General features: G+C 57.3%; 1 protein-coding gene across 1 annotated transcript in view; it reads right to left on the bottom strand.

Moving 5' to 3' along the window:
• The window catches only part of LOC119094866 (dynein beta chain, ciliary), a 91,225-nt gene that overhangs the window by 29,708 nt on the left and 37,028 nt on the right, over window positions 1–24,489 (bottom strand). Inside the window, exons 32-57 of the mRNA XM_037217783.1 lie at window positions 24,387–24,479; window positions 23,726–23,857; window positions 22,911–23,065; window positions 22,349–22,420; window positions 21,889–22,021; window positions 21,359–21,484; window positions 20,260–20,367; window positions 19,615–19,715; window positions 19,095–19,172; window positions 17,980–18,115; window positions 15,329–15,463; window positions 14,816–14,935; window positions 14,150–14,292; window positions 13,269–13,470; window positions 12,409–12,633; window positions 10,392–10,602; window positions 9,784–9,911; window positions 9,254–9,402; window positions 8,763–8,932; window positions 8,162–8,274; window positions 7,107–7,280; window positions 6,616–6,808; window positions 6,127–6,239; window positions 5,371–5,564; window positions 4,205–4,424; window positions 2,940–3,101 (exon numbers count right to left, since the gene is read on the bottom strand). Of these exons, the coding sequence (XP_037073678.1) occupies window positions 2,940–3,101; window positions 4,205–4,424; window positions 5,371–5,564; window positions 6,127–6,239; window positions 6,616–6,808; window positions 7,107–7,280; window positions 8,162–8,274; window positions 8,763–8,932; window positions 9,254–9,402; window positions 9,784–9,911; window positions 10,392–10,602; window positions 12,409–12,633; window positions 13,269–13,470; window positions 14,150–14,292; window positions 14,816–14,935; window positions 15,329–15,463; window positions 17,980–18,115; window positions 19,095–19,172; window positions 19,615–19,715; window positions 20,260–20,367; window positions 21,359–21,484; window positions 21,889–22,021; window positions 22,349–22,420; window positions 22,911–23,065; window positions 23,726–23,857; window positions 24,387–24,479 (3,786 nt within the window). The remainder of the gene's footprint in view (window positions 1–2,939; window positions 3,102–4,204; window positions 4,425–5,370; window positions 5,565–6,126; window positions 6,240–6,615; window positions 6,809–7,106; window positions 7,281–8,161; window positions 8,275–8,762; window positions 8,933–9,253; window positions 9,403–9,783; window positions 9,912–10,391; window positions 10,603–12,408; window positions 12,634–13,268; window positions 13,471–14,149; window positions 14,293–14,815; window positions 14,936–15,328; window positions 15,464–17,979; window positions 18,116–19,094; window positions 19,173–19,614; window positions 19,716–20,259; window positions 20,368–21,358; window positions 21,485–21,888; window positions 22,022–22,348; window positions 22,421–22,910; window positions 23,066–23,725; window positions 23,858–24,386; window positions 24,480–24,489) is intronic.

The raw sequence follows: 24,489 nt of genomic DNA, 5'->3' as shown, positions 1-24,489 counted from the left end.
TCATATCATACGCACCCCTGGCAACACCCTCACGAGTATGTACAAGACGTACCTCTGCACGATAGCCGTCATGCATGTCTGCCTTGTAGTTGTTAACAAGCGCTTTGTAACGCTGTCATATTCATCATTATCATTATCTAGACTAAAACACTATCAACACTATGCGTCGTACCCTAGGCTATTATCCACTGACGCCTGCCGCCCCTCCCATGCCAAAAAAGCTTCGGTTCACAGTGGTCGAACATATTTCGGCCTAGCTTTGAGCCGTTCGGTAACCCAAGCGTCTTTGAAACTGGATGAGGTTTTTTACCTTTTTCACCTTTTAGACAACACATGATTGGAAAATGTACGTTTTTCAAACGTATATCTTCAGAACTTCGGGCAGAGCGTCTTCCACATTCTCCGGCACATACCATACACATGCACATGCACGCGCCCGCAAGCACACGAACGCACATACACACACGCACGCGCCCGCCCACATGCACACATCATCTCCCGGGTACGGGCTCACAAGCGTGTCAGTGGGTCCAAGCGTGCGGAACTGCACTTAAAGCCGGGACATGCGTCGTGCGATCCCCCGTCAAACGCGCGGCGAGCCGCTGGCGCTGGCGCTGGCGCCGGCGACCGGGCCGGCCGGCCGGCGCGGCTACTTGCAGTGGCGGTCGCCGCGGGCCGTGGGGAGCGCGGGGAGGGCGGCAGAAGCAGCTCGGTGCCGTCCGGCGGCCCGCCCGGCTCGGTCAGCCGTGCAAGCTGCAGGGGCAGCGGCAGAGGCGGCTACAGCGAGGCAGCGCCGCGTCCCACACCGGCGCCGCCCGACGCCGGGCGCAGCGGGCCGGCTCAGCGGGCGGCCCGCCCCGGCAGACAAACGGCCACAGGTACACGCGGGCGGTCTGTACCGGCACCAGCCGAGCATGTCCACATTCATACCGGGCCGGTCCTCGGCAGCTCTGCTGGGGTACATCCACATCCGCACGCGGAGCTGTGCCAACATTTAGCGGTACACATTCACACGTTTATCTGCGTTTTGTTTATGACAGCTTATCTATACGGCAGGTTGGCAGAAATCGTCTCGGAGAGCGGGACGCACTGACGTTTCGGTTGTCAGTTGGGCCACTCGACGCATTAGCATAAGCACATGCGCGTTTTGACCGGGAGGTGAGGGGGTGGACAAGCATGTCCTGTGCACTTCTCAAGTAACTGTTTACTGTAGAGTTGCACGCTTTCATCCAACAAGGGTTCATCAAAGGTTGTCTTAACCTGCTGACACTTTCGGCGACAACTCAAACTGTGGCCGGCACCTTCAAAGTTGCCGTGGTGTCAGCATTGACACAAGCACGGAAAGGTATGGGAGACGGAGTGGGGTGAGAGGGGGACGATGGCAGTAGTTCAGCCCGTGTCTCTCGGGGGCCGCGGCCAAACACGCGCTGACCGCTGGGGCCAGTCGTGTCGTGCAGGCTCTGCGACAACCAGACATTGCCATTTAACACAGCACAGCGCGGACGGCTGTGCAGAAGCCGCGGTCGCGGACATACAGCCATCTTAGCGGCGGCGTTTACAGCCGACGCTGGCGGCTAGTCTAGTCTGGTTTAGATGGGGGCAGTTAAGTCTAAGTTAGAGTGTATGTTTGACATTTGACATTTAACGCAGCACAGCGCGGACGGCTGTGCAGAAGCCGCGGGCGTAGACAGCCATCTTAGCGGCGGCGCTTACAGCCGACGCTGGCGGCTGGTCTAGTCTGGTTTAGATAGGTGCAGTTAAGTCTAAGTTAGAGTGTACGTTTGACATTTGACATTTAACACAGCACAGCGCGGACGGCTGTGCAGAAGCCGCGGATGTGGACAGCCATCTTAGCGGCGTCTTTTGCAGCCGGTGCTGGCGGCTACTCTAGTCTGGTTTACATGGGAGCAGTTAATCTTTAGTTAGTGTCCGTCGAGCCCTATCTCACGAGATGGTCTCCGGCTGAATCCTGAAACGATGCAGACGGACGTGATGGAGAACCCGCCGTTCAACACGAGACCTTGACGGACACGATGACATCAGCCTCGATCACCGCCGTCGCGCGCCTCACAGGCGCAACAGCGGAGTGTAAGATCCTGCAAGCACTACGCGCGCCAAGCGGGCACTGCGGTGCGGAGCAGCCGGCTCAGACCGCGACCGGCTACGACCGTGGAGATATTGTAAGACAGAAAAAAACATGACCGGTTGAAAGTTACCGCTGTTTACCTTCAATGCAGCCAGAGGAAAAAGGAAGACATGGCCTAGGCGTTGTTAAAAAACATAGATTCGACAGCCTGCACTACGGTGTATATGTATATATATATATATATATATATATATATATATATATATATATATATATATATATATATACATGTATAAACCATATATATATATAAATATATATATATATATATTATCGTAGCCTACGATTTTGTGCTAGGATAAGCTCGGTTGATGAGCCCTCAAGTTACATCTCTCACTGAAACCACATAAGCCCTATCTGTTAGCCTAGTACTCCCAAGCATCCCGAACACGGCCCTCGGTAATTATTGGTAGTACATGCAAGGAAGGAGAGATCAAGATCGACTACAGATACACAGCGACCTGTGCTGATAGATACCGCAGCAGCAACACTGTTGGCTCTGACGGCATGCCCCAGCGCATGGTGCAGACGTTCAAACACGAGCACCATAATCATTGGGAGCAGGCACCAGTCGCCAAGGCCGCTCAATATCAATGTAATCGGAAAAGGGTACGTGACAAAACCTACGCATTCGCCGACGACAAGGTACACTGACATGAAAATAACGAAAGTGGGTCAACCTACTGCACAGTCGAATCACGGAAGTCAACGGCACCCTGTGGTACGATTCCCGCAGGCTCAGCATTAGGCCTGATCGCTCTCCCGTCGGGTGCTCGACCACGGCAGACCGTACCTCGAAGCCTTTCTTGACCATGTCGACGAGGATCTTGCCAAAGGAGGTGCCGTCCTCCTCGTCGACCAGCTTGTCGCCGTAGACCCGGTCCGCCTCGTGCAGCCAGACCCGCACCAGGTCGATCGGCGTCTTGATCGAGTCTTTGTCGCAGAACAGCAGACCCTGCCGCGCCACACAACATAGCTATGGCATAGCAGCAGATCTGTCGCGCGGCACAACATAGCTATGGTATAATAGCAGACCCGTCACGCCGCACAACATAGCTATGACATAGCAGCGGATCCGTCACGCGGCACAACATAGCTACGGTATAAAAGCAGACCCGTCACGCGGCACAATATAGCTATGGTACAATAGCAGACCCGTCACGCGGCATAACATAGCCATGGTATAATAGCAGACCCGTCACGCGGCACAACATAGCTATGGTACAATAGCAGACCCGTCACGCGGCACAACATAGCTATGACATAGCAGCAGATCTGTCACGCGACTCAACATGGCTGTGGTATAATAGCGGATCTGTCACGCGGCACAACATAACTATGGTATAATAGCGGACCCGTCACGCCGCACAACATAGCTATGGCATAGCAGCAGATCTGTCACGCGGCACAACATAGCTATGGCATAACAGCAGACCCGTCACGCGGCATAACATAGCTATGGCATAACAGCGGACCCGTCACGCGGCATAACATAGCCATGGCAGAACAACAGACCCGTCACGCGGCACAGCAAAGCTACCCACGACTAACTGCAGACCCCGTCACGCGATTCCACCGCACACAGACCCTGTCACTCGGCTCAGCACAATCTGCGGCAGTCGGCCGGTCCCGCCACCCTCACTACAGCCACTCGAAGGTGACACGGACTGCGCCCACCAGGGTACCGCGGCCTCTCCTGACCGGTGGGATGCGCTGCAGTGCGCTGGTTCCAAGTAAAGCGCCAACCTCGCTGATGGCGTTACATGACGACTTAGTTTGCGTTTTACAAAGTTTGTCGTGAAGGGATGAACGATGTGCCCCAGCGACTATTTTTTAAATACCAGCCAAATTACGACTGTTCCCAAACGGTGCAAAGCGGGCCCTCATAGCAGTTATTCAAATGAAGGGACCCCATGACCTTTTGCCGAATAATTATAAAAGTGACAAAGGACAAGTCAAGGAAATTATAAAACCACAGAAACAGGACTGCGGCACCCGCCCGCCCGGCGGGACACGGTCGGGCGTTTGTCGCGAGCCCTGTCCGGTAAGACCCCCCACCTGGAAGATGTTGCTCAGGTCGCGCAGGTTGAAGACGTAGTGGAACTTGATGGCGGTGGGCAGGAAGGTCTGCGACACCTTCTGGTGCAGGGCGAACGCCGACTGCACGATGCCGGGGGCCGTCTTGACCAGCGGGTGCGGGAACTTGTTCAGCGGGTTACTCAGATGCTGGTGCAGAATTGAATTGTAGATGGTGTGCAGCGACTCGGCTCCGGGGAAGCTGAAAATTGAAACACAGGCATGGTCATTTGTACTCCTGATGGTGACCACGCCGGATAGTCCATTTGAAATCACCACGCACAAGCTCGATAGGCTTGAAGCAAGACTGCTGGCCTCCCCTCCAATCACCGGGTTGCAGCGCATCTCGTTGCCCTGGCTTCTTGTGCAGAGAATGCTGAGTGCTTAGGATGTACCAGCAATTCCAACACAGTGCAATGCAACCAAGTAAATGCAACGCAACAGCGTTATACTGCACAACAGGATTATCCTGCAATGCAATACGTCCAGAACAATCAACCCAATTGCAAGCCAATTAATGCGCTTTATAAGGAAACAGGTTAAATGCATGGCGTTCACTGGCTCGATAAAGCACCATCCAATCGTCGTGCCGGTCATAACCTACCCATCAGCTGCAGCAGCAAGTCGTCAGTTGTGTGCTGCTTTGAACATTGGATTGTCATATCTCAAGTGCAGTTCGGAACGACAAAATCATAGAAATGAATGTCAACGAAACGAAAACGACGAGACAAATGAAACACGAGGGCAACAAAACGATAGCAAACGAAGCTCGAGCGGTCTTTTCCGTTCACTGTGTTTTGTTGCCGGTGTCTTTATGCCCTGCAGGCTTCGCCTAGCCTATTTCATACCACCAGTTGAGCCTGGCGTGCTAGACTGAACAGTCTCCTGCCGCATATCCTTAGCCCGGCCGCACCCTTGCCCATGTTTCTCACATCATATTCACATTCATGTTCCCGGCATGTCCACGTCATCACTACCGCCGTTTTGAGAGCCATGCGTTGACGCTCCGGCTAATCAACGCAACACGGCACAACACAACATGGCACAGCACAAAACGGCTGCAGTCGCTGCAGGCTGCCGCGGACGCCGGCCGGGGCCGTCCGTCCAAGCCCGCCTGGGGCCGCGCCGGCGTCCGCCAGCAGACCCACCTGGTGGCGAACACGGCGAAGTGACGCTGCAGGCGCGGGTTGATGGTGAAGCTGCCAGCCGTCGGGTTCATCGACGCCACGTACTGCACGTTGTGGATCTCTTTGAGCGACAGCTTGGTGCGGTCGTACCAGTGGTTGTAGTCGAGGTGCTGGCGCAGCATGGTGTGTGGCTGCACCGTGTCGTACAGGTCCACCTGGGGCGACCGGGCTCAGGTCAGCCGCCGGACGACCGGGCTCAGATCAGCCGCCGGACGACCGAGCCCAGGTCAGTCGCCGGACGACCGAGCTCAGGTCAGCCGCCGGACGACCGAGCTCAGGTCAGTCGCCGGCCGACCAAGGCCAGGTCAGCCGCCGGACGACCGAGCTCGGGTCAGTCGCCGGCCGAGCGTCGCACCTCAGCGGCAGCGGTGGCGGCGGAGACGTGCGCACGAGAACGTCATCAGATGCGGGCTGCACTCTGGTAACAGCGGCGCCCGAACTAGACGGCAAACACCGCTCACACGCACGCAGTCGAAATATAAGCATGCGCCTGCCAAGAAAGCGATGGTCCTCCGTCGTGTTGGTTGCGTTCAACGTCGGCCCCCGTGTGGGCGTGCTTGTGTGATAAGGGGGGGGGGGGGGCGGAAAGCAAGAGTGTCAACTTGACTGGGGTTACTTGTTTTGCAGCTGGATGTTCGGAAGACGCGTGATGGAGGCGCGCTGTGCCACTTACCGGCAGCAGCCGCGGTAGTAGGCGGTCGGTCAGCGTCGCCTTACCTCGGGCATGTTCATGTCATCCACGAAGTAGACCATCTTCTTGCTGCCGGGAGGGCCGTAGTTGCGGCCGGCCTTCTTCTCCAGCGGCCTCTCCAGCACACGCTGCAGCATCTCTGCAACAGGTCAGTGGTCAACGGGCATACTCGGGCCACGCAATGACGCTGGAATGCGTGGTCTCACCTGATCTCAATCAGTCAGTCGTTGCTGATAAGTGACATGCTCTAGACCTGCTTTCCATTGCACTCTCAGTTGTGCATGAAAAGACCAGCATGAACGCCCGACCCAAATTTTCGCTATAGAAGCTGTAAAAATGGCAACAGAAAGCTCTCGGCTTGTAAGCCAAGCTTCTCAGGCAAACTCTGCGGCATTCATTTGCAAGTCTCTGGACAAGTATGTCGGAGCTCGTGCGTGCTCTCGGTCTGCGGAGCCCTCTCGCCGGGCGGGCGGGCGAGCGAGCTTCCCCCGCGGCCCTGCCAGCTGGGCACTGACCGGACGTGGTGTAGAAGTTGAAGGGCACCCTGGTCACCATGTAGTCCTCCGAGAGCTGGCCCAGCTTGTCGTTGATGAGCACCGTCTTGCCGGAGCCGGGCGGCCCGACCAGCATGACTGGGTGCCGGTTCTCCATGAGCTTGTCCATGAAGAAACGCAGCCGGGTGGTCTCCGGCGTCGGTACTTGCACCGCCTGCCATGCCAGGCAGCGTTAGCCGGTACACCGGCGCCAGCCGCACCACACAACTCCATGACGGCGTGCCCATACTTATTCAAGCAGCCGCTGTCGCTAGGCTTCAAACAGCCGCAGCCGCAAAGATAGTCGCACTGCACAACCTGCTCCACGTCGGCCGTCCGCGTTTTGTCGCCGCATACTGTCTTTATCCCGGGAACGGACGGAATCCCGGGAACGGAATGCATTTCTGTCCCGTACGTATCCCATACAGTCGAAGTAAGAAGCCCTCCACACGATACGCCTCTGGGCCTCTCACCTGCAGAGGCATGTCCGGGTCGAGCTCGAAGGACGGCACGTTTGAGGACCAGGGCACGAACTTCTGCGAGTCCTTGTCGATGTAGTAGTCGAACACGGTGCCCTGAGCAGGGAACTTGACCGACTTGAACTCGTTGACCCACCAGCGGGAGAACTCTACGCGGTAGTCGGTCATCTGAAGCCCGAGCCGGGCGCGGTCAGCCCGAGCCGGGCACGGTCAGCCCAAGCCGGGCACAGTCAGTCCGAGCCGGGTACAGTCAGCCCGAGCCGGGCACAGTCAGTCCGAGCCGGGTACAGTCAGCCCGAGCCGGGCACAGTCAGTCCGAGCCGGGTACAGTCAGCCCGAGCCGGGTACAATCAGCCAGAGCCGGGCACAGTCAGCCCGAGCCGGGCGGTCAGCCCGAGCCGGGCACAGTCAGCCCAAGCCGGGCACGGTCAGCCCGAGCCGGGCACGGTCAACTCGGGCCGGGCACAGTCAGCCCGAGCCGGGCACAGTCAGTCCGGGCCGGGCACAGCCAGCCCGAGCCGGGCACAGTCAGCCCGAGCCGGGCACAGCCAGCTCGAGCCGGGCACAGTCAGCCCGAGCCGGGCACAGCAACCCCGAGCCGGGCACAGCCAGCCCGAGCCGGGCACAGTCAGCCCGAGCCGGGCACAGCCAGCCCGAGCCGGGCACAGCCAGCCCGAGCCGGGCACAGTCAGCCCGAGCCGGGCAGCCAGCCCGAGCCGGGCACAGTCAGTGCTGATGTCCGGCGGCGGCATATTCGCTGCTTGATAACTACAGCAACATCAGACAGATCCAACGCGTAACTCGGACGTACTTCATGAATATCCGCTACTTTATCGCCAGTCAAGCAGATTGACAGAACTCGCTTCTATCCGTACCCACCAGCCGTAACTCACGGCATACTACGATGTCTAACCCAGAACGTCATCACACTGACTTCTGGTCGACTAACTGCAAATTTATCACCTAACCCCATGCGGAATGCCTCATTTCAACTGCACCCATATCGCATGTGATCATCTGACCATCGTCGTCAGCTGCGAATGCCCCACCTGGTCCTGGAACATGCTGGCGCCGAAGGCAGACACGCAGCAGAAGCAGAAGTACAGCTCGTACAGCTCCTTAGGGGAGTCGGGCGGCACCGCGTCTGGCGTGAGCATGCAGTCTGCCCACACAGAAAACAGCTACATAAGCAACAGTAGCCAATGTGTGTCGCTGGAATGTTTGTGGTGGGGGGATGAACTCTATGCTAAAGATTAATACAAGTAACTTATAGCGTTTCCAATGGCGCGACTTTATGTCGGATACGTTAAAAGAAGGAAGATGAAAACCTTGGTAAACTGGTATTATACACAACGTAACTACACACCCGGAATATCTTGGCACACTGAGCCGATAACAGCTGCATTTTTTACATAAAGGTTTACGGCGCAACATATTTGAGACCCTCCAGAGGTATGTCGAAGTTGGTTATGGCGATATTGCCATTACCCTTTTTACATGCCGTTCTATCCAAGCATGGACGTTTTTCCCAGCTCCCGGCTGTGAAGGTCTTTGCGGGTAGAGATAAAACAAAACTCCGCTCCCTACAGTCACTGACCACCGCACGCGTTCAAAAAATCATCGGAAGCGCTGCCGCCACCCGGCACTGACCGAGGAGATTGCAGAGCATCTGGATCTGGGAGATCTCTGCGATGGGCGTGATCTTCTTGAGCCGGGTGCGCATGACCTCCAGACAGCCGGGCACGTACTTGTCGAACAGGATCATCAGGTTGGCCTTCTCCGACTGGATCTCGCGCGTCTCAATCCAGCTGTTCACGAACCTGGCCAGCCCGACGGCGCGCTGTCACGCCGGCTGAGCCATTCACTGGCGTGTCGCTTGTCGCCTGCGTCACTGACGTGAGCCTCATTAATGAACACGTCATTACTGAACTGTACCAGGTCTACACAAAGTATGACTAATCACCAAGCCTTACATGCACGGAGCACACACTTTTTCATTGTCCCACGATCCCCCCTGAACGGCATTCCCGGACCCTATCAGAAAGATGTGTCCATCCCCTCTCTACACTGCCGCGCCCGAGTCGCCAGCCGGGGACCAGCCGGGCCCGCGCGCCCGGCGGCCGGCGGGCCGGCCCACGCACGGGTTCCAGCCGAGGTCCTGCGGGTTCAGGTAGAGGATGCCGGCGCGCGACACGGTGGCCGGCGTGGCGTGCTTCAGCGTGGCGATCTCGAACAGCAGCCGCATGCTGGGCGTCAGCGCGATTCGCTCGTTGGAAGCCAGCGTCAGCACCTGCGCGCGCGCCGCGGCACGGCGTCAGCGCGCGCCTCCGTACGTGCCCGCTGGCGCGCCCGCCTCGCCAGAACCGTGTGGCGGATACGCATGAGATTTACCCGCACGTTCGTGAGTGGACAAGTCGGGCAAAGTGGATCATGCTGCTCGAAATGGGAAACACTTGGGCGAGTTTTATTTGTGAGCCTTTAGGCGAGTCCTTCCGTACCATTATGAGCCCATTGCCAGCTTTCACTATCCAGTGAACACCGAGAACATTTGGGAGCACTTCGGACAAGTGCTAGAACTCCCGACGCCGGCTCCGTCAGCGCCACAGACACCTGCCGACACCCGCCCGCAGCCGCGGCGAGCCCGCAGCCGCGGGGGGGGCCCACCGCCCACCTTGTTGTCGTCCATGACCGTGTTGAGCGACTCGATCCACATGGGGTCGATGTCGCCGTCGAGCACGATCCAGCGCGGCCCGTCCGTGGTCAGGTTGGCCATGTCTCGCATCAGCGTCGACAGCAGGCCTGCGCCGCAGCGACCGCGGCGGCACATTGGCCGTTATCGCGAGCAAAGGCGCAGCAGGCGGGGGCAGTCAGTGGCTCCGGCGTATAAGGAGACGGCCGCGATGCTGCCGTGACACGTGGAAACTTCGTTCCACTGCTGGCGCGCTGGCACAACCACCAATAATGCAGCCGTTGAGCCGCCCACCATGCTCCATGCTAACGCAAAACCGTCCGTGGACAACATTGGCTGCGGACTTCAGAACGGCGAAGACGTAACGACAATAAGCGTCGGACTACTCCACCACACATGTAACCCCTAAGGAGGAAGCAAATACGCAGGGCATTCCCTGCCTCGGTGTACAGAACCTTGAGATGTCCAATACTTGCCCGATGTATGAAGAGCACCCGCGGCATCAGACGCGGGCGAACGGTGACGGGGGCCGCGCCGCGACAGCGTCGGTGCATGGCCACCGCTTCCCGCCGCTGGCGCCGCCCACTCACCGTCCTTCCACTCCCGCGTCGACGGGTTGATGATGCCGAACAGCTCGTCGTTGGTAACGGCCTTGGGGTTCAGGTCATTGAAGTAGGGCCTGTGCTTCAGGTTCTGGTGCGTCCTGAACAGGGTCTTCCACACCTGCGTCTTGCCGGTGCCGGCGTTCCCGATGATGAACACCGAGTGTCGCACGTCCAGCAACTCCTGAAGCTGGACCACCTGCAGCATCCAATCAGAGCTCAGAGACGGTACAGGGTTAAAACAATTCTGTGGCAGTAGGTCTTACGACAAAATCTTTCGGCAAGGCCTGACTCAAGCAAAGGAAGCGCGCGAGATCCTCCAGCTGCAATGTAAGTACTGGTGCGGGGCTTCTTCGGGGGCTGAGGAACAGAAAAACCAAAGACACTGCCACAATTTCCGGCACAGAAAATATGCTGACAGGTTTATCCGGGCCATTCAGTCGTTACAGTATTCTTGACGGCTCGTAAGACCAATATTACATGTTTTACGGCAAAGGCCTACTGGCGATCCATTGGCCACACACGTAAACTTCCAACACAGAGTACTGATATCATCAGGCATGTCATCCCGTAGTCCTCCAGAAAACGGATAATTATGAATCGATCAATAACGTTCCCGGGATCCAACGAGATAACTAAGCTGCGATGAAATTATTGTGCCTGATATCGATTCGAAACAACTTGTTTTGCAGTGGACATGATACAGAGCCAGTAAACGCTTTTCTGCACAGAATAGTGACGTTTCGTATTCGTGTTGTAATTGTTCGACCCTCTGGTACCAAATCCCTGGCCTCATTAGGAAACACACGGCCAAGGGGTGCCTTTAACACGCACCCTCACAACGCACACGAGTGGAAATAGCGCCCACATGAGACGGATGACAATAGGGGCAGAGATTTCTACTACAACCCTTGTAACAAAATAATTACACACCCAAGGGAGAGAAGGGGTAAACAGCATGCTATGTGCTCGTTGGGTCGAAGCAGCGTAATGATCCGCCCTGACGCGGCAGACCAACTAAGCGAACGGAAGAAGGGAGGGAGAGGAGAAAAGAGGGCAAGGTAGGGAGGGAGAAAAGATGGAGAAAGAGGGGGAGGGAGAGAAAAGAGGAGAAAGAGAGAAAGAGAGAAAAAAAGAGAGAGAGAGAGAGAGAGAGAGAGAGAGAGAGAGAGAGAGAGAGAGAGAGAGAGAGAGAGAGAGAGAGAGAGAGAGAGAGAGAGAGAGAGAGAGAGAGAGAGAGAGAGAGAGAGAGAGAGAGAGAGAGAGAGAGAGAGAGAGAGAGAGAGAGAGGAGAGAGAGAGAGAGAGAGAGAGAGAGAGAGAGAGAGAGAGAGAGAGAGAGAGAGAGGAGAGAGAGAGAGAGAGAGAGAGAGAGAGAGAGAGAGAGAGAGAGAGAGAGAGAGAGAGAGAGAGAGGAGAGAGAGAGAGAGAGAGAGAGAGAGAGAGAGAGAGAGAGAGAGAGAGAGAGAGAGAGAGAGAGAGAGAGAGAGAGAGAGAGAGAGAGAGAGAGAGAGAGAGAGAGAGAGAGAGAGAGAGAGAGAGAGAGAGAGAGAGAGAGAGAGAGAGAGAGAGAGAGAGAGAGAGAGAGAGAGAGAGAGGAGAGAGAGAGAGAGAGAGAGAGAGAGAGAGAGAGAGAGAGAGAGAGAGAGAGAGAGAGAGAGAGAGAGAGAGAGAGAGAGAGAGAGAGAGAGAGAGAGAGAGAGAGAGAGAGAGAGGAGAGAGAGAGAGAGAGAGAGAGAGAGAGAGAGAGAGAGAGAGAGAGAGAGAGAGAGAGAGAGAGAGAGAGAGAGAGAGAGAGAGAGAGAGAGAGAGAGAGAGAGAGAGAGAGAGAGAGAGAGAGAGAGAGAGAGAGAGAGAGAGAGAGAGAGAGAGAGAGAGAGAGAGAGAGAGAGAGAGAGAGAGAGAGAGAGAGAGAGAGAGAGAGAGAGAGGAGAGAGAGAGAGAGGAGAGAGAGAGATGAGAGAGAGAGAGAGAGAGAGAGAGACCAGGAGGCCACATCGACTCACCTTCAGCGTGAAGCCGTCCTCCGGCTGCAGCTTCAGGTCGACGCACGCCTTCTTGATGGACTTCTCAAAGTCCATGTCACGCTTCCTGGGCACGTCCAGTGCCGGGAACAGGTCGAAGATCAGCCCCATGAACACGGGCACGTCGTCGGTCACGATCTTGGGCACGTTGAAGTCGCGCAGGGCCCGCATCAGCACTTGGTCCTCAGGTCGGCCTCGGTCGCTCCTCTATCGGCAGCAGACACGCGGCGCGTGCATTACCGGACGGGACCGGCTGGCTCGGGGGATGAATGGCCGCTTATTGCGCCAATCTCTACCGCGCAGGGTGGGTTCGTGTCGAACGGTTATTTCGTACAGGGTGTGGCAAGAGAGGAGTTCTTGCTCCTGGCCAGCCTAGCCTCGTGGGGTGTCTATCGATCACGCGTAGAATTTGGTGAAAATCGTTCAGGAGGAAGGAAAGACGCACTTGTGAGAAGTCTCAGGCTTTTGGCTTCTTTTAGTGGTTTGGCGAGTGCTTGGAGGGTCCTGATCTTCATTTGGGATGGCCCGGAGCGAAGCAAGCATTGGTGGGAAGGCCCCGTCCAATTTTTTTTAAAATTAAAAAATGCAAGTCTTTCCGGGTCCCAGGCACTTGTATGCACTCAAAGTGTGCAGGCGATGATGCATTCGCACGACATTTACAGCAAATTCACGCCCAGCTAAGTGACCACTCGCCAATATAAAACACAACCTAACGATAAATAGCCCAATAAATGGGACGCTGTCGCAACCACAGCGGTCGCCATGCTGTCACCGAGCCGGCCGGAGCCGCTGCGTCACAGCCGCCGGACGCCGCGCTCCGGCAGTCAGGCCGGCGGACCCACCTTCAGCGACCCCGCCACCACCAGCACGGACTTGACGGCGCGCAGGCCCCAGTCGTAGTGGTCCTGCTTGGACAGCAGCTCCTTGCACAACGTGTAGAGGGTGATGAACTTGCGGGCCAGCAGGCGCGAGTCGACGAAGCCCTCGGACACCAGCATGATCTCGCAGATGAGCTCGATGTCCGGCACCACCATGGCGCACGGCCTGGGGCAGCACGGCAGGGGCGTCAGGGGCGGCGCTACCCAACGGCCGGCGGCGCTGCGCCACCCTCCTGCTCGCCCCCGGCAAGGGCAGTCATGGGCCCGCTACATATGCAACGGGCACCTCAGAGCATTATGAGCAGAGTGGCTTTCAGTACAGTGTAGCTAAATATGTGCCACATGTACAATGCTCAGATTATTTTATGTGCAATGTACTTTAAGAGGCCCAGTCTAACCATTTCTTGCCTGATACCGTTATTTACCCAGTACCCTCTGGTGACTTAAAGATATATTATGTCCAGCGCAAGAAATCCCAGCTCGTAATGCCGAGAAGAAAGAAAATAGAGGCTCAAGGCTCTACCTGCTTATATCGCTTTAGAACGGCCATAATCATACACAGCCTCTCATGTTAGTATCTTGGTTAAGCGCCGATTAAATTTCACTCCACAATCCCGCCAGGTGAGACGAGCCATGACATCAACGAGCCCTGGATGCGGCTCACAGCAACATTAGGCCAGAACACGGTTTCGTTTACACCACGTGGGCACACAACATGCACATAACACCGCTGGTCCAGTGACACCCCAACACCGCAGCACTGAGCCCCACCGTCTCATCACCACCACACAGGTGACACACGGCAGCCGCGGCGCGGCGCGGCTCGCGCCGGGCGCCTGGCGCACCTGAACAAGGCCTTGAGATTCTCGGGCAGCTCGGTGCGGCCGGCGTAGCCCGGGTTCATGGTGATGAAGATGCCCACGCTCGGGATACATCGGATCTCCTCGCCGAGGAAGTTGAACCTGTCCTTCTTGTCCCGAATGGCGTCCTGCGGCGGCGACAACACATTGTGGAAGTCGATCGCCTTCAGCCGGGCCCGTCCAGTGGCGTGATGTCGCACCCTTGGTAGACGGCTTATACAAACGAACGCCCATGCTCAAATCGGCATTGGAATCCTTTCATGCCAACACACAAAGTTGAATGCCCTTCACAGGCTAGGTGATGCTCCAATAGCCTGTAGTTTGCACAATCCCAGTCCCAATGCGTTGTATGTCGGATATTGCTTTTGAGCATGACTGGGATAGTATGAGGAGAACCAAATATCCCGGGCTCCCAGCAGTGGCAAGAAAGCCAAATGATCTTTCTGCTCTATTTCCAACAATATGAGCACAGGATATCCAACTGAATCCATCGTAACGCATCGCATCTTTTCCCGAAAGTACTTGACGAGTCACAACTCTCTGCTGTACTTGCTGTACCGCGGCTCGCAATGTTCATTTGTCCGAGCGGCGGCCGAGACGGCACACGTACCTGGACGGACCCGGCCTCCACGGCCGAGACGCCACACGTACCTGGACGGACTTGACCTGCACGGCCACCACGGACAGCACCTCCACCGAGATGCGGTTGAACTCGTCGAAGCAGCCCCAGGCGCCGGTCTGCGCCAGACCCTTGTAGATGTTGCCGCAAGACTGCAACGACAGCGCGGGGCGGCTTCACGCTGAGCCGCACTGGACAACGGGCACGACCACCAGCCGGGGCAACAGCTGGCAGGCTTGTGCCCGAGCACAGACCAATCACACGGGCACGCAGTGGTAGGTAACGATTGAGGCCGACTGAGAGAAGGCTCGGCTGGGTGCACTACCACCGCACCGCTGCCGGCACGACACTGGGCGCCAGCCATCAACTGGCAACTGACACCAAGCACCAGCCGGGTGAACTTCAACGAGAACACTTCCAATGGCGACCAACGCAGCAGCGCCACGACGCCATGTGTGTCCCAGCCAGAGGCTAGGCTCAGCCGGGCCAGCTCCGACTCCCGCGCCGTCGGACGCCACGCTCTGCCGGCTGGCGCGCCACCTCACCTTGTAGTCCATCTGCTCGGAGCAGTTGAACACGTACACCATGATGCCGAGCGCCTTGCCCAGGTCCTTGGTGGTCTCCGTCTTGCCGGTGCCGGCCGGGCCGGCGGGAGCGCCGCCCATGATTAGGTGGAGCGACTGTGGCCGTGTGCACGCATGAACGCGAGCGCGTGGGTGACCAGTCACGGACTGGTAGTCAAAGTCACTGACGGCCAATGCTCAGAAAACGGGAGACAGTCTGGTAACAACAGGTGGTGACAAAACTGGCCTGGTACACCGCAGTGCACTACATTCGAAATACATAAAGGGCACAAAATTCCAACGCATCCTCAAACCCGTCAAGCTTTTTACTTCAAAATCTTCAGGAGAATGTTCCACATTTGAACATACTGAAGCAGCTATCATATATGATGAAATAAACCAACTTAAACCATTCGTACACTCAAGCGCTCTTGAAAACACGATTTATGTATTCGGGAAATATGCTCCTCAAAACGCCATTGTTTGACTCCGTCATGGAACGTTTATACGGCGTTGAGGTGCTGCCAAACTTGCCGTGCGAAATTGTCATTCCCACACTCACTTATAATACTTCAATCCCCGAGAGGTGATCGTGGTGGTGTTAGAGATGTTTGTTGAGCCAAACATCGTTAGGTGCTCGCCTTCTGGCCCTTTCTCGTGGTGTTCTTGCACATTTACACGTGAGCTTAAGGTGCTTAATTGTATCCACATGCCCGGTTATGGCGCTTTTCTTAAATTGTTCGATTACAAGTTATCTTTCCGTAATAACTAGTGCCCGCGTTCAATTTATTGCATTACGTAGTGCAAAACGTGTTTGATTCAGACTCCGTCCCTCTTATCCTCTATCTCACTTCATCCTGCATCCTCGCGACACCCCGCTTGTCCGGAGCAGGCTGCATGCGTCAGCCACGAGTGGGCCGAGAGCCCCGTGGGAAGGGGACCCCCAACCGGGCACCCAGCGCGCATGCGCGTGTTTAAGGCCGGCGGCTGGCCCCCCCAGGCCTGTCCCACCGTTAACAATTTTCCTTTATCCCACAGCCCTGAAATGATCATGTCTGGTCGAAAGGGCTCTAATCCAAACAAGCAAATCATCCAAACTTGCACTGCACAGCCTGCACGACATAAGTTGACAGCCAACTGACGACCGTTATATCTGGAAGTCGTGCTTACGAAAACCAGATATAAACGACCGCAGAGCTTATTTTTTTATTGGCTTAGATCGCCGCATGATCAATCGGGTGGCAAGCTCTAAATGACGTTGCTATGGCGTCATGCATGCCTGAATGACCTTGAATTAGGCTGCACATCATTGCGGACATTTAGCCTGCAAACTAGAATTTTGAGTCCTGAAGGTGGGGCGGTGAACTGTACCGAATGGTCTTCAAGGTGACTATTCCAGCTCAAAACCACATATAGATGTGTTCCACCCCTTTTCAACGTGATGTAGGGAAAGCATAACAGACCATGGCTGCTGAATACAAAAAATATTCTGGATGAACGCTTATAACATGTCATTTACCATGCGTTCGGGTAGAGAGTCAGTTTGACTAAATCCGGATGTTGCAAAATAAATCTGGACTGGTGCGGCATAGCCGTGGCAAACCTTACACTGCTGTAGGAACTTGAACAGTCAATCTTTCGGTGTAAAAAGTGATAAAACATCATGCGGCCGCTGACATGCTGCAGGTCGAAGTCAGACCACGTCTGTCAGCGAAGGCAATTATCGTGGAATCTTTCAAACCGACCCGACAACAGAGTGATAGACGAAGCCATAGAGCTTCGAGATGGTTTCTGAGGCAATTGAAAGATTGAAATTAGGATAATGACTGATCCTGTTGGGGTCTGGTCAGCTATGGCGGTCAATAACAAATCGGTTTTACCTCGATAACTTGCATTGTGGGATAGTTTGTGGCGACTGTTTCAAATTCACTTATCATTACGACGTCAACTGATCGCCCCTATTGACTTCAAGACTTCATGAAGGTGAGGGAAGGTCGCTGGTGTGAAATGACCTCGATCAGGATTTTGCCTCGAGCAACTTGCAGCACGGTGTGGTTCTTAACGCTGAATTCAGATCTAAACATTAAGATAAGATCGAAAGTTTTAGTCAATTTGACCTTATGAAGATCAGATAGTCAGTGGCTTGATACACAGTCGGCGGGCTTGTTTCTTAAAGAAATACCAGGGACAAAGCTGACTTCGTGAGGTTTGGGAGCAATTCGGACACCGATCTCGACCTTGACTCTTCTTGACCTCATTTGATCCGAACGTTGCAACCCTATAACCTTGAAATTCCACCAAAAAGTGAGATGACGAAGAGCCATGCCTACGTCGTGGTTTTAGGTCTATCTTTTGTAGTGTCTACCCACGTCCAACTGACTCCCACCCCACCCGAGCGCGTGGCGCTCAGCCGGCCAGCCGAGCTCATGTTACTGCAGCACCAAGCACCCTTAACCGCCGTGTCCGTGGGTTGTGCGCGTCGTCACCAAAACCCGTGCCGAACCGTAACGCCATCCACTACACTCGCAACACAACCTCAGCATCCGACGGCCGCGCACAGGACGCCGCCCCGGCCGCGGCGGCTCGACCGAGCTGCGTGAGCTCCGTCCCGGTGGCCGCGCCGCCCGCCTGACCTGCGTGAGCGTGATGTAGCAGCGGTCCGTCAGCGGCGTGATCACCAGCCGCGGCGTGTTGCCCAGGTACTCGTGACTGTAGCGGATCTGGGCGTCGCAGATGTTGGCGAAGCAGTCCTTGGCCTCGTCATCCCACCTGTCCGCACGATCGCCACTGAGGCACTGAAGCGGCGGCGCCAGTGGGCTTGGCTCGTTCGGCTGGGGGTGGCGGTCGAGGACAGCGGCCGCCTCTGGACACTGTCTCAGCAGCGAGCGACCTACACCGTGTCCGAGATGACACGACACCCACCTGGCGGCTGCGACCAACGCCGGCGACTGGCGGTGGAGACCATGCTGAGTTCGTCTTTACGACGCTGAGATTGCCCGGTCACTTCTCGTTCCCAAAGAAACGTCTCGGCTCAGCCGGTGCGGCACGTTACGATCCCTTCAGTACCAGTAGTAAAACAGCGCAAACACCGCACGCCATCACACCGCGCCTCACGCGGCACGGCCCCAGCTGACGCCGCGACCGTGCGGGCCCCGTCACAGCGCCGGAGCCAGCCGGGACGGGCGGCACCGCCTCCAGCCCGATGACCCGGGAGCGAGCGGCGTCGCCTCCAGCCCGCTGACCCGGGAGCGGACGGCGCCGCCTCCAGCCCGCTGACCCGGGAGCGGGCGGCGCCGCCTCCAGCCCGCTGACCCGAGAGCGAACGGCGCTGCCTCCAGCCCGCTGACCCAAGGACGAACGGCGCCGCCTCCAGCCCGCTGACCCAAGGGCGGGCGGCGCCGCCTCCAGCCCGCTGACCCGGGGGCGAAACGGCGCCCGCCTTCCAGCCCACTGGACGCGGGGAACGGGCGGCGCCGCCTCCAGCCCCGCTTGACCCCAGGGCGGGCGGGCGCCGCCTCCAGGCCCGCTGACCCAACGGGCGGTGCGGCGCCGCCTCCAGCCCGCTGACCCCCCGGTCGGGCGGCCGCCGCCTCACAGCCCCGCCTGACCCGGGAGCAAACGGCGCCGCCTCCAGCCCGCTGACCCCAGGGCGGGCGGCGCCGCCTCCAGCCCGCTGACCCGGGAGCAAACGGCGCCGCCTCCAGCCCGCTGACCCCAGGGCGGGCGGCGCCGCCTCCAGCCCGCTGACCTGTGCCTCAGCTGCGCCTGCCAGCTGAACGCCTGGCTGCTCTCCACCTTGGTGGTGATCAGCTTGCCGACCACGTCCCTGTCGGGCAGCGAGACCGGCCCAGTCACGGCGCTGCGTCGCGGTGTGCCGGCTCCCCACGGCCGGTGGTGCTACTGAGGGCGTGACGCCCTGCACTGTGGCCGGGGAGAGGGCAAACTTGGCAACAGGCGGAGCGCACGCCTATTGCCGGAAGCTGAATCACGTGACTGTACAGTGTGTGTGCGTGTGTGTGTGTGCGCGCAGTGTGTGGAGAAGGCTGGCCGGTCGTCCCCCTGGGATGCATTTAATGCGGGGACATCCAACAAACCACAACGATCACGGAATCCAACGACCACCTTGTGGCCACTAAACCGACGGTAACACATCAGGCAAGAGCTGCGACTGAATGCATGTCACGGGTCGGACAATTTGCTCATCGCCTGCGCCGTTCTGGCGTGCTGGCGGCGCGCCCGCCTGACCCGGACGCCGGGCGGCAACGCACCGGGAGTGCACGTCGATGGTGCAGATGGTGGTGATCTTCTGACGCTCCTGCTTCGTCAGGTCGCCGACCAGCAGCGTGATGAGGGCGTTCAGCTGGCTCACCTGAGATAGTCACCGAACGTGAAGCTGCGCGCGCAAGTTCAGCGGGCGACTCGGAGATTCTCGCTGAGTGAATCACGCGTCGTGACCGATCAGACCCTCACACGAGATTACCTGGCTCGCTTGCCCAGCGCAATCGCATCCAGGCATGTGATCACATTGGTGTCTCGAACCGCTGCGGACAGCTCGGACCATGTAAGACGACTGTCGTAAGACTACAGTCGTTCGACGCCTCCTTGCCCAGCTCGTCAGTATCGCGGCGGAGTGACCAGGCAAGACCGCAACCTCGCCTACCGGCACCTTTCGGTATGCGCGGCTCGCAAACTCTGTTCAAATCACTCAAGCGTATGTTGCAGCTTCTTGAGCAGCTTCAGTTCACGCTATAGCCGATACAGAGCCATTGTTTCCAGCGATGCAGCAAGCCATCTCCGACAGTTAAGAGCGAATGATAGCCTGGGCTTGATGAGGCGGCCCCAAGTGACACGCAGGGCCGGAGTAGCCGAGCCTGAGCACACAAAACCCCGAGGCGGGCGTCCGTGCCACCCACCTGCTTCTTATTATAGTCCTTGAGCGCGTTCTCATAGCCCTCCTCCAGTCGGCCGAAGCTGATGTTGACCTCGGTAGTCCACCAAATCTGGGTGCCGGCTAGCGAAACCTGCGGGGCGCGTTACATTCTCAAACGGCTGGAGCGAATCGTCCACTAGCATGCAGTGAAGACACCGTACTAGATGCGTAAATGGAACTCGACCAGGACGTGTGAACACCACGCATCGAATGAGCCCGATGACAGTGAAAGCAAGGCGATACGACGTGAAAGCAACACGAACTTTGGTTACTCTTCTGATCATAGCGTAGATCGTGCAGACGTCTACCTGCCGACACTCAATGTCTATGACCTGGCACAACCTAGTCGTTCACATATGCGTCACCTTTCCGAACCTGAACAGGGCGGTTGATCGACTTCTTTCGCCATGAACACAACCCAGCCAGCGCCCGTCCCGTCCCCGTCCTCGTCCCCGTCCCCGTTCCCGTCCCCGTCCCCGTCCCCGTCCCCGTCCCCGTCCCCGTCCCCGCCCCCGCCCCCGACCCCGTCCCCGTCCCCGTCCCCGTCCCCGTCCCCGTCCCCGTCCCCGTCCGCGTCCCCGTCCCCGTCCCCGTTCCGGTCCCGTCCCTGTCCCGTCCCCGTTCCGCCACCGTCACCGTTGCTGGTTCTTGGCTAGTACTGTCCTCTGCGCTAGGTGACCCGGGCCGTGACCGGAGGGCCAGCAGAGTCGGTGGTCAGGCTGTAATGCTGCAGGTGGGCACTAATGCATCGTACCTTGTGAGATGTTAAGTTCCTGGTACGAGAGCTACCCACCGGAGGGAGTGAAGACGATACAATCGCCGCCGTACCCGTACCCCACCCTCTCGTACCTGTACCCATATCCGTACCCGTACCCGTACCCGTACCCGTACCCGTACCCGTACCCGTACCCGTACCCGTACCCGCACCCGTACCCGTACCCGTACCCGTCAACATACCCTTACCTGTACCCGTACCCGTCACCGTACCTGTACTCATACCCGTCACCGTACCTGTACTCGTACCCGTCACCGCACCTCTCCCCGGTCCCGTCACCAACCGAGCCATCAGTCGCACCGCGCACCTGAGCCGGGTAGTCGAACAGCCATTGTTCACGCGGCTTGTCCTCGTACGTGACGACGGCCTCGGTCATGTAGTGCCGCACCGTGCACCGCATCCGCTCCAGCAGCTTGTTCAGCCACTGCTCCACCTGGTTGGCGCCAGCGGTGCCCGCTCGTGACACGCTCGCCAGTCATCATGTGGACACCCCCGCGCAGCTCGGCGGGTCGGCCTAATTCTAATCAAGTGAGGTTGGACGTATGGCATAATGATGCCAACGATTGGCACTGCTGAAGACATCGCTTTCGGGCTGCATGTAGCGCTGCAGCACTGTGAAAACGAAACGAAACGGGCAATACGATAATCAGAAAATAAGTTGGCATGGCCAATCCATCTGCCACGCTCCAAGACGGTCCAAACGACTGGCCCGGGCCGATCTGAACCGATCCCAGCTCCTGTTGCGGGTGACTGCGGCCGGGCGCGTGCCGCGGCCGCGAGCCGGGCTGGCGGCGAGACTGGCGCAGCTCCTCCGCGGCGGTGTCCGCCCGCGCGTACCGGTCCGACGCAGTCGATGTCCTCGTCGAAGTCGACGTACTCGCCGTCCTTGGCGAACATGCCGACGGCCACCGTGCCTCCCTCCTCCTTGAACTTCAGCTTGGCCATCGAGTCGAACAGCTTGGTAAGGTGTCTGCGCAAGAGGCAGGCATCACAACACGGTACAGCAGCGCGCACTGATTGCGTTCGCTTGTGTTGGTCGTCACTTAACGGCCTACATCCTCCATTGCAGCAACCGACCAGAAGGCAAGTGTTGCAGTGCCTCAGTGCTGCTGCATTCACTGCTTTATTAGTAATTTTGGATCGATCTGCTTAAAGTACCAAGCGGTCACCAAGCTTCAGCACAATGATGTCAGCATCTCAAATGACTTCAAATATGATCAGAAATGCGCCATTTTCGTATTCATTCCCCGTTCTCACGCGTGATAAATATCCCAAAAGTTGGTCTGATGTGCCTTACTTGGCCACCAGCTCCGGCTGGTTTCCGTTGCTGAGGATATCCAGCAGATCAGCGGAGGAAACGAAGTAGAATCTGTGAAACCACATCCAGAAGGCAACAGATAAGTACACTTCCCACGCCGTCCTTGCACTGCAGTACCACGATCAAAACACCTCTAAACGCTCACTTGCGTTTATAAAGCTTTCGAACGAGCACTGCCTTTTTATGGCAGGCGGTGATTGAGTCCAGGCGGGGATTCCGTTATTATGCAACATGGCCCTTTCACTTCAAATCCTCACAATAAGGCGCGTACATTGTTAGCTTTATCTGCTTCCACTGAGCCTGAACCGTACGTCAGTTTTGCAGGCTCACCAAAGCTTCCACAAGATACCTCTCTGGCACCTGCGTACCCTCTCCCACTTCTCCACTTGTACTCGAGCCGAATATTGAAGGGAGCTCATCCGCGGTGTCATCCCAGCCCGCTCCCAGACTCGGCATATCACGTGGTCCTCACACCGGTATCCCCCCCCCCCTCTCCCCCGCCCTTGCAGGCCCTCCTGCGGGTGTGACCGTGTGGACCGACCTGGGGAAGGCGAGTCGCTTGGTCTCCAGGTACTCGGCCAGCGCCTTCTCGCAGAGCGTCAGCTGGCCCTGCAGCTCGTCCAGCCGCTCGTACAGGCCGTCCTGGTTGGTGGCGCCGACCACGTTGGACGTGACGTTGATGTCCGTCACCAAAACCTGCGATAGCGGACGGCGGCTCGTCACCGCTCCAGCACCGCGCAACACACTGGCAAACGCCGCCAGAGAATTACGTCTGTAAAAGTGAGGCATGGCTCGTCTTGCGTCCCGTAGACCATCCCAGTACAGCCAACCAATACAAATGTCCGAAATAGAGGGGCAATCGGTGTGCAGCGGTACACTTTACATAACGCCCGTGCGGCGTGACCACCTGCAGACGGCGTGCCCAAATCCCCCCCCCCCCCCCCCGCATAACGCCCGCACTTGACACCCCCTTGATGCGGAGGCAGGAGCACCGCATCATGACACAGAATGTTCCGCTTGAAAAGGATGGTTCAGCAGCAGCATACAAAACCACACGAGGCGCGGGCCGACTTGCAGTGACCGGCTTACAAATGATTGGAGTGCGTGGTGGCGCAGCCTGGTACCATTAGAAACATTTATTGGTCACATTATCGATTACATGTAATCTCAGAACTATTTCTGGGCCGTTTACTGACCCTCTATCGAACAAATGAAACAAAGGGGAGTTTGTCAGGTCCGTTTTGTACTGACACAGTACAGGCTAGGTCACTTGAGCTCCAGTTCACACATGCTTGGGTGGCGGCAGCACCGGCCGCTAAGCTGGGCCATTCAAAAGGCCGGACAGCACCGCCATACCTTAAACTTGGCGTCGATCTCATCGAACCGCTTCGAGTCTTCGGGCAACTGCTGGCGGATGTCCTCCGAGCCGATGAAGATGCTCTCCAGATGGCTCCACGTCCGCTGGACCTCGAACCAGATGGTGATCACCTGTGGCCAGTAGCCGTGCCAGTCCAGTGGGAACGCACACACGGGACGTCGCGGAGCTCCAGACATACGCCGACGCTCCGTGACGCTCAGTGTCGCAGGGCTGCTGTGCAGTGGGACTGGTCTGGACCAGTCAATGACACTGGTTTAGACCAGTCAATGATGCCGGTTTGGACCAGCCAATGACGCTGGTCTAGACCGGTCAATGACATTTGCCTAGGTCAGTCAATGCCACTGGTTTAGACCAGTCAATGACGCCGGTTTAGACCAGTCAATGACGCTGTTCTAGACCAGTCAATGGAATTTGCCTGGGCCAGTCAATGGCACTGGTTTAGACCAGTCAGTGACGCTGGTCTAGACCAGCCAATGGCATTTGCCAAGGCCACTCAACGGCACTGGTCTAGACCCGTCAATGACTTTGGTTTAGACCAAAGACATTGGTCTAAACCAGTCAATGGCATTTGTCCAGACCAGTCAGTGGCGCTGGTCTAGACCAGTCAATGATATCAGTACAGGCTAGTCAGCGTCTCACCTGGTCTGCCATGCTCAACTTCTTCTGCCAGGTCGATACCTCCTCCAAGAAGAAGCTGATGTACTTCGACGTCATCAGATTCTGCAGCTGGACCTGTTCACGA

Source organism: Pollicipes pollicipes, unplaced genomic scaffold, assembly GCF_011947565.3.
Source record: "Pollicipes pollicipes isolate AB1234 unplaced genomic scaffold, Ppol_2.1 Scaffold_4219;HRSCAF=4965_pilon_pilon_pilon, whole genome shotgun sequence".
NCBI lineage: Eukaryota > Metazoa > Arthropoda > Thecostraca > Pollicipedomorpha > Pollicipedidae > Pollicipes > Pollicipes pollicipes.
This window is presented reverse-complemented; position numbering and strand designations above follow the sequence as displayed.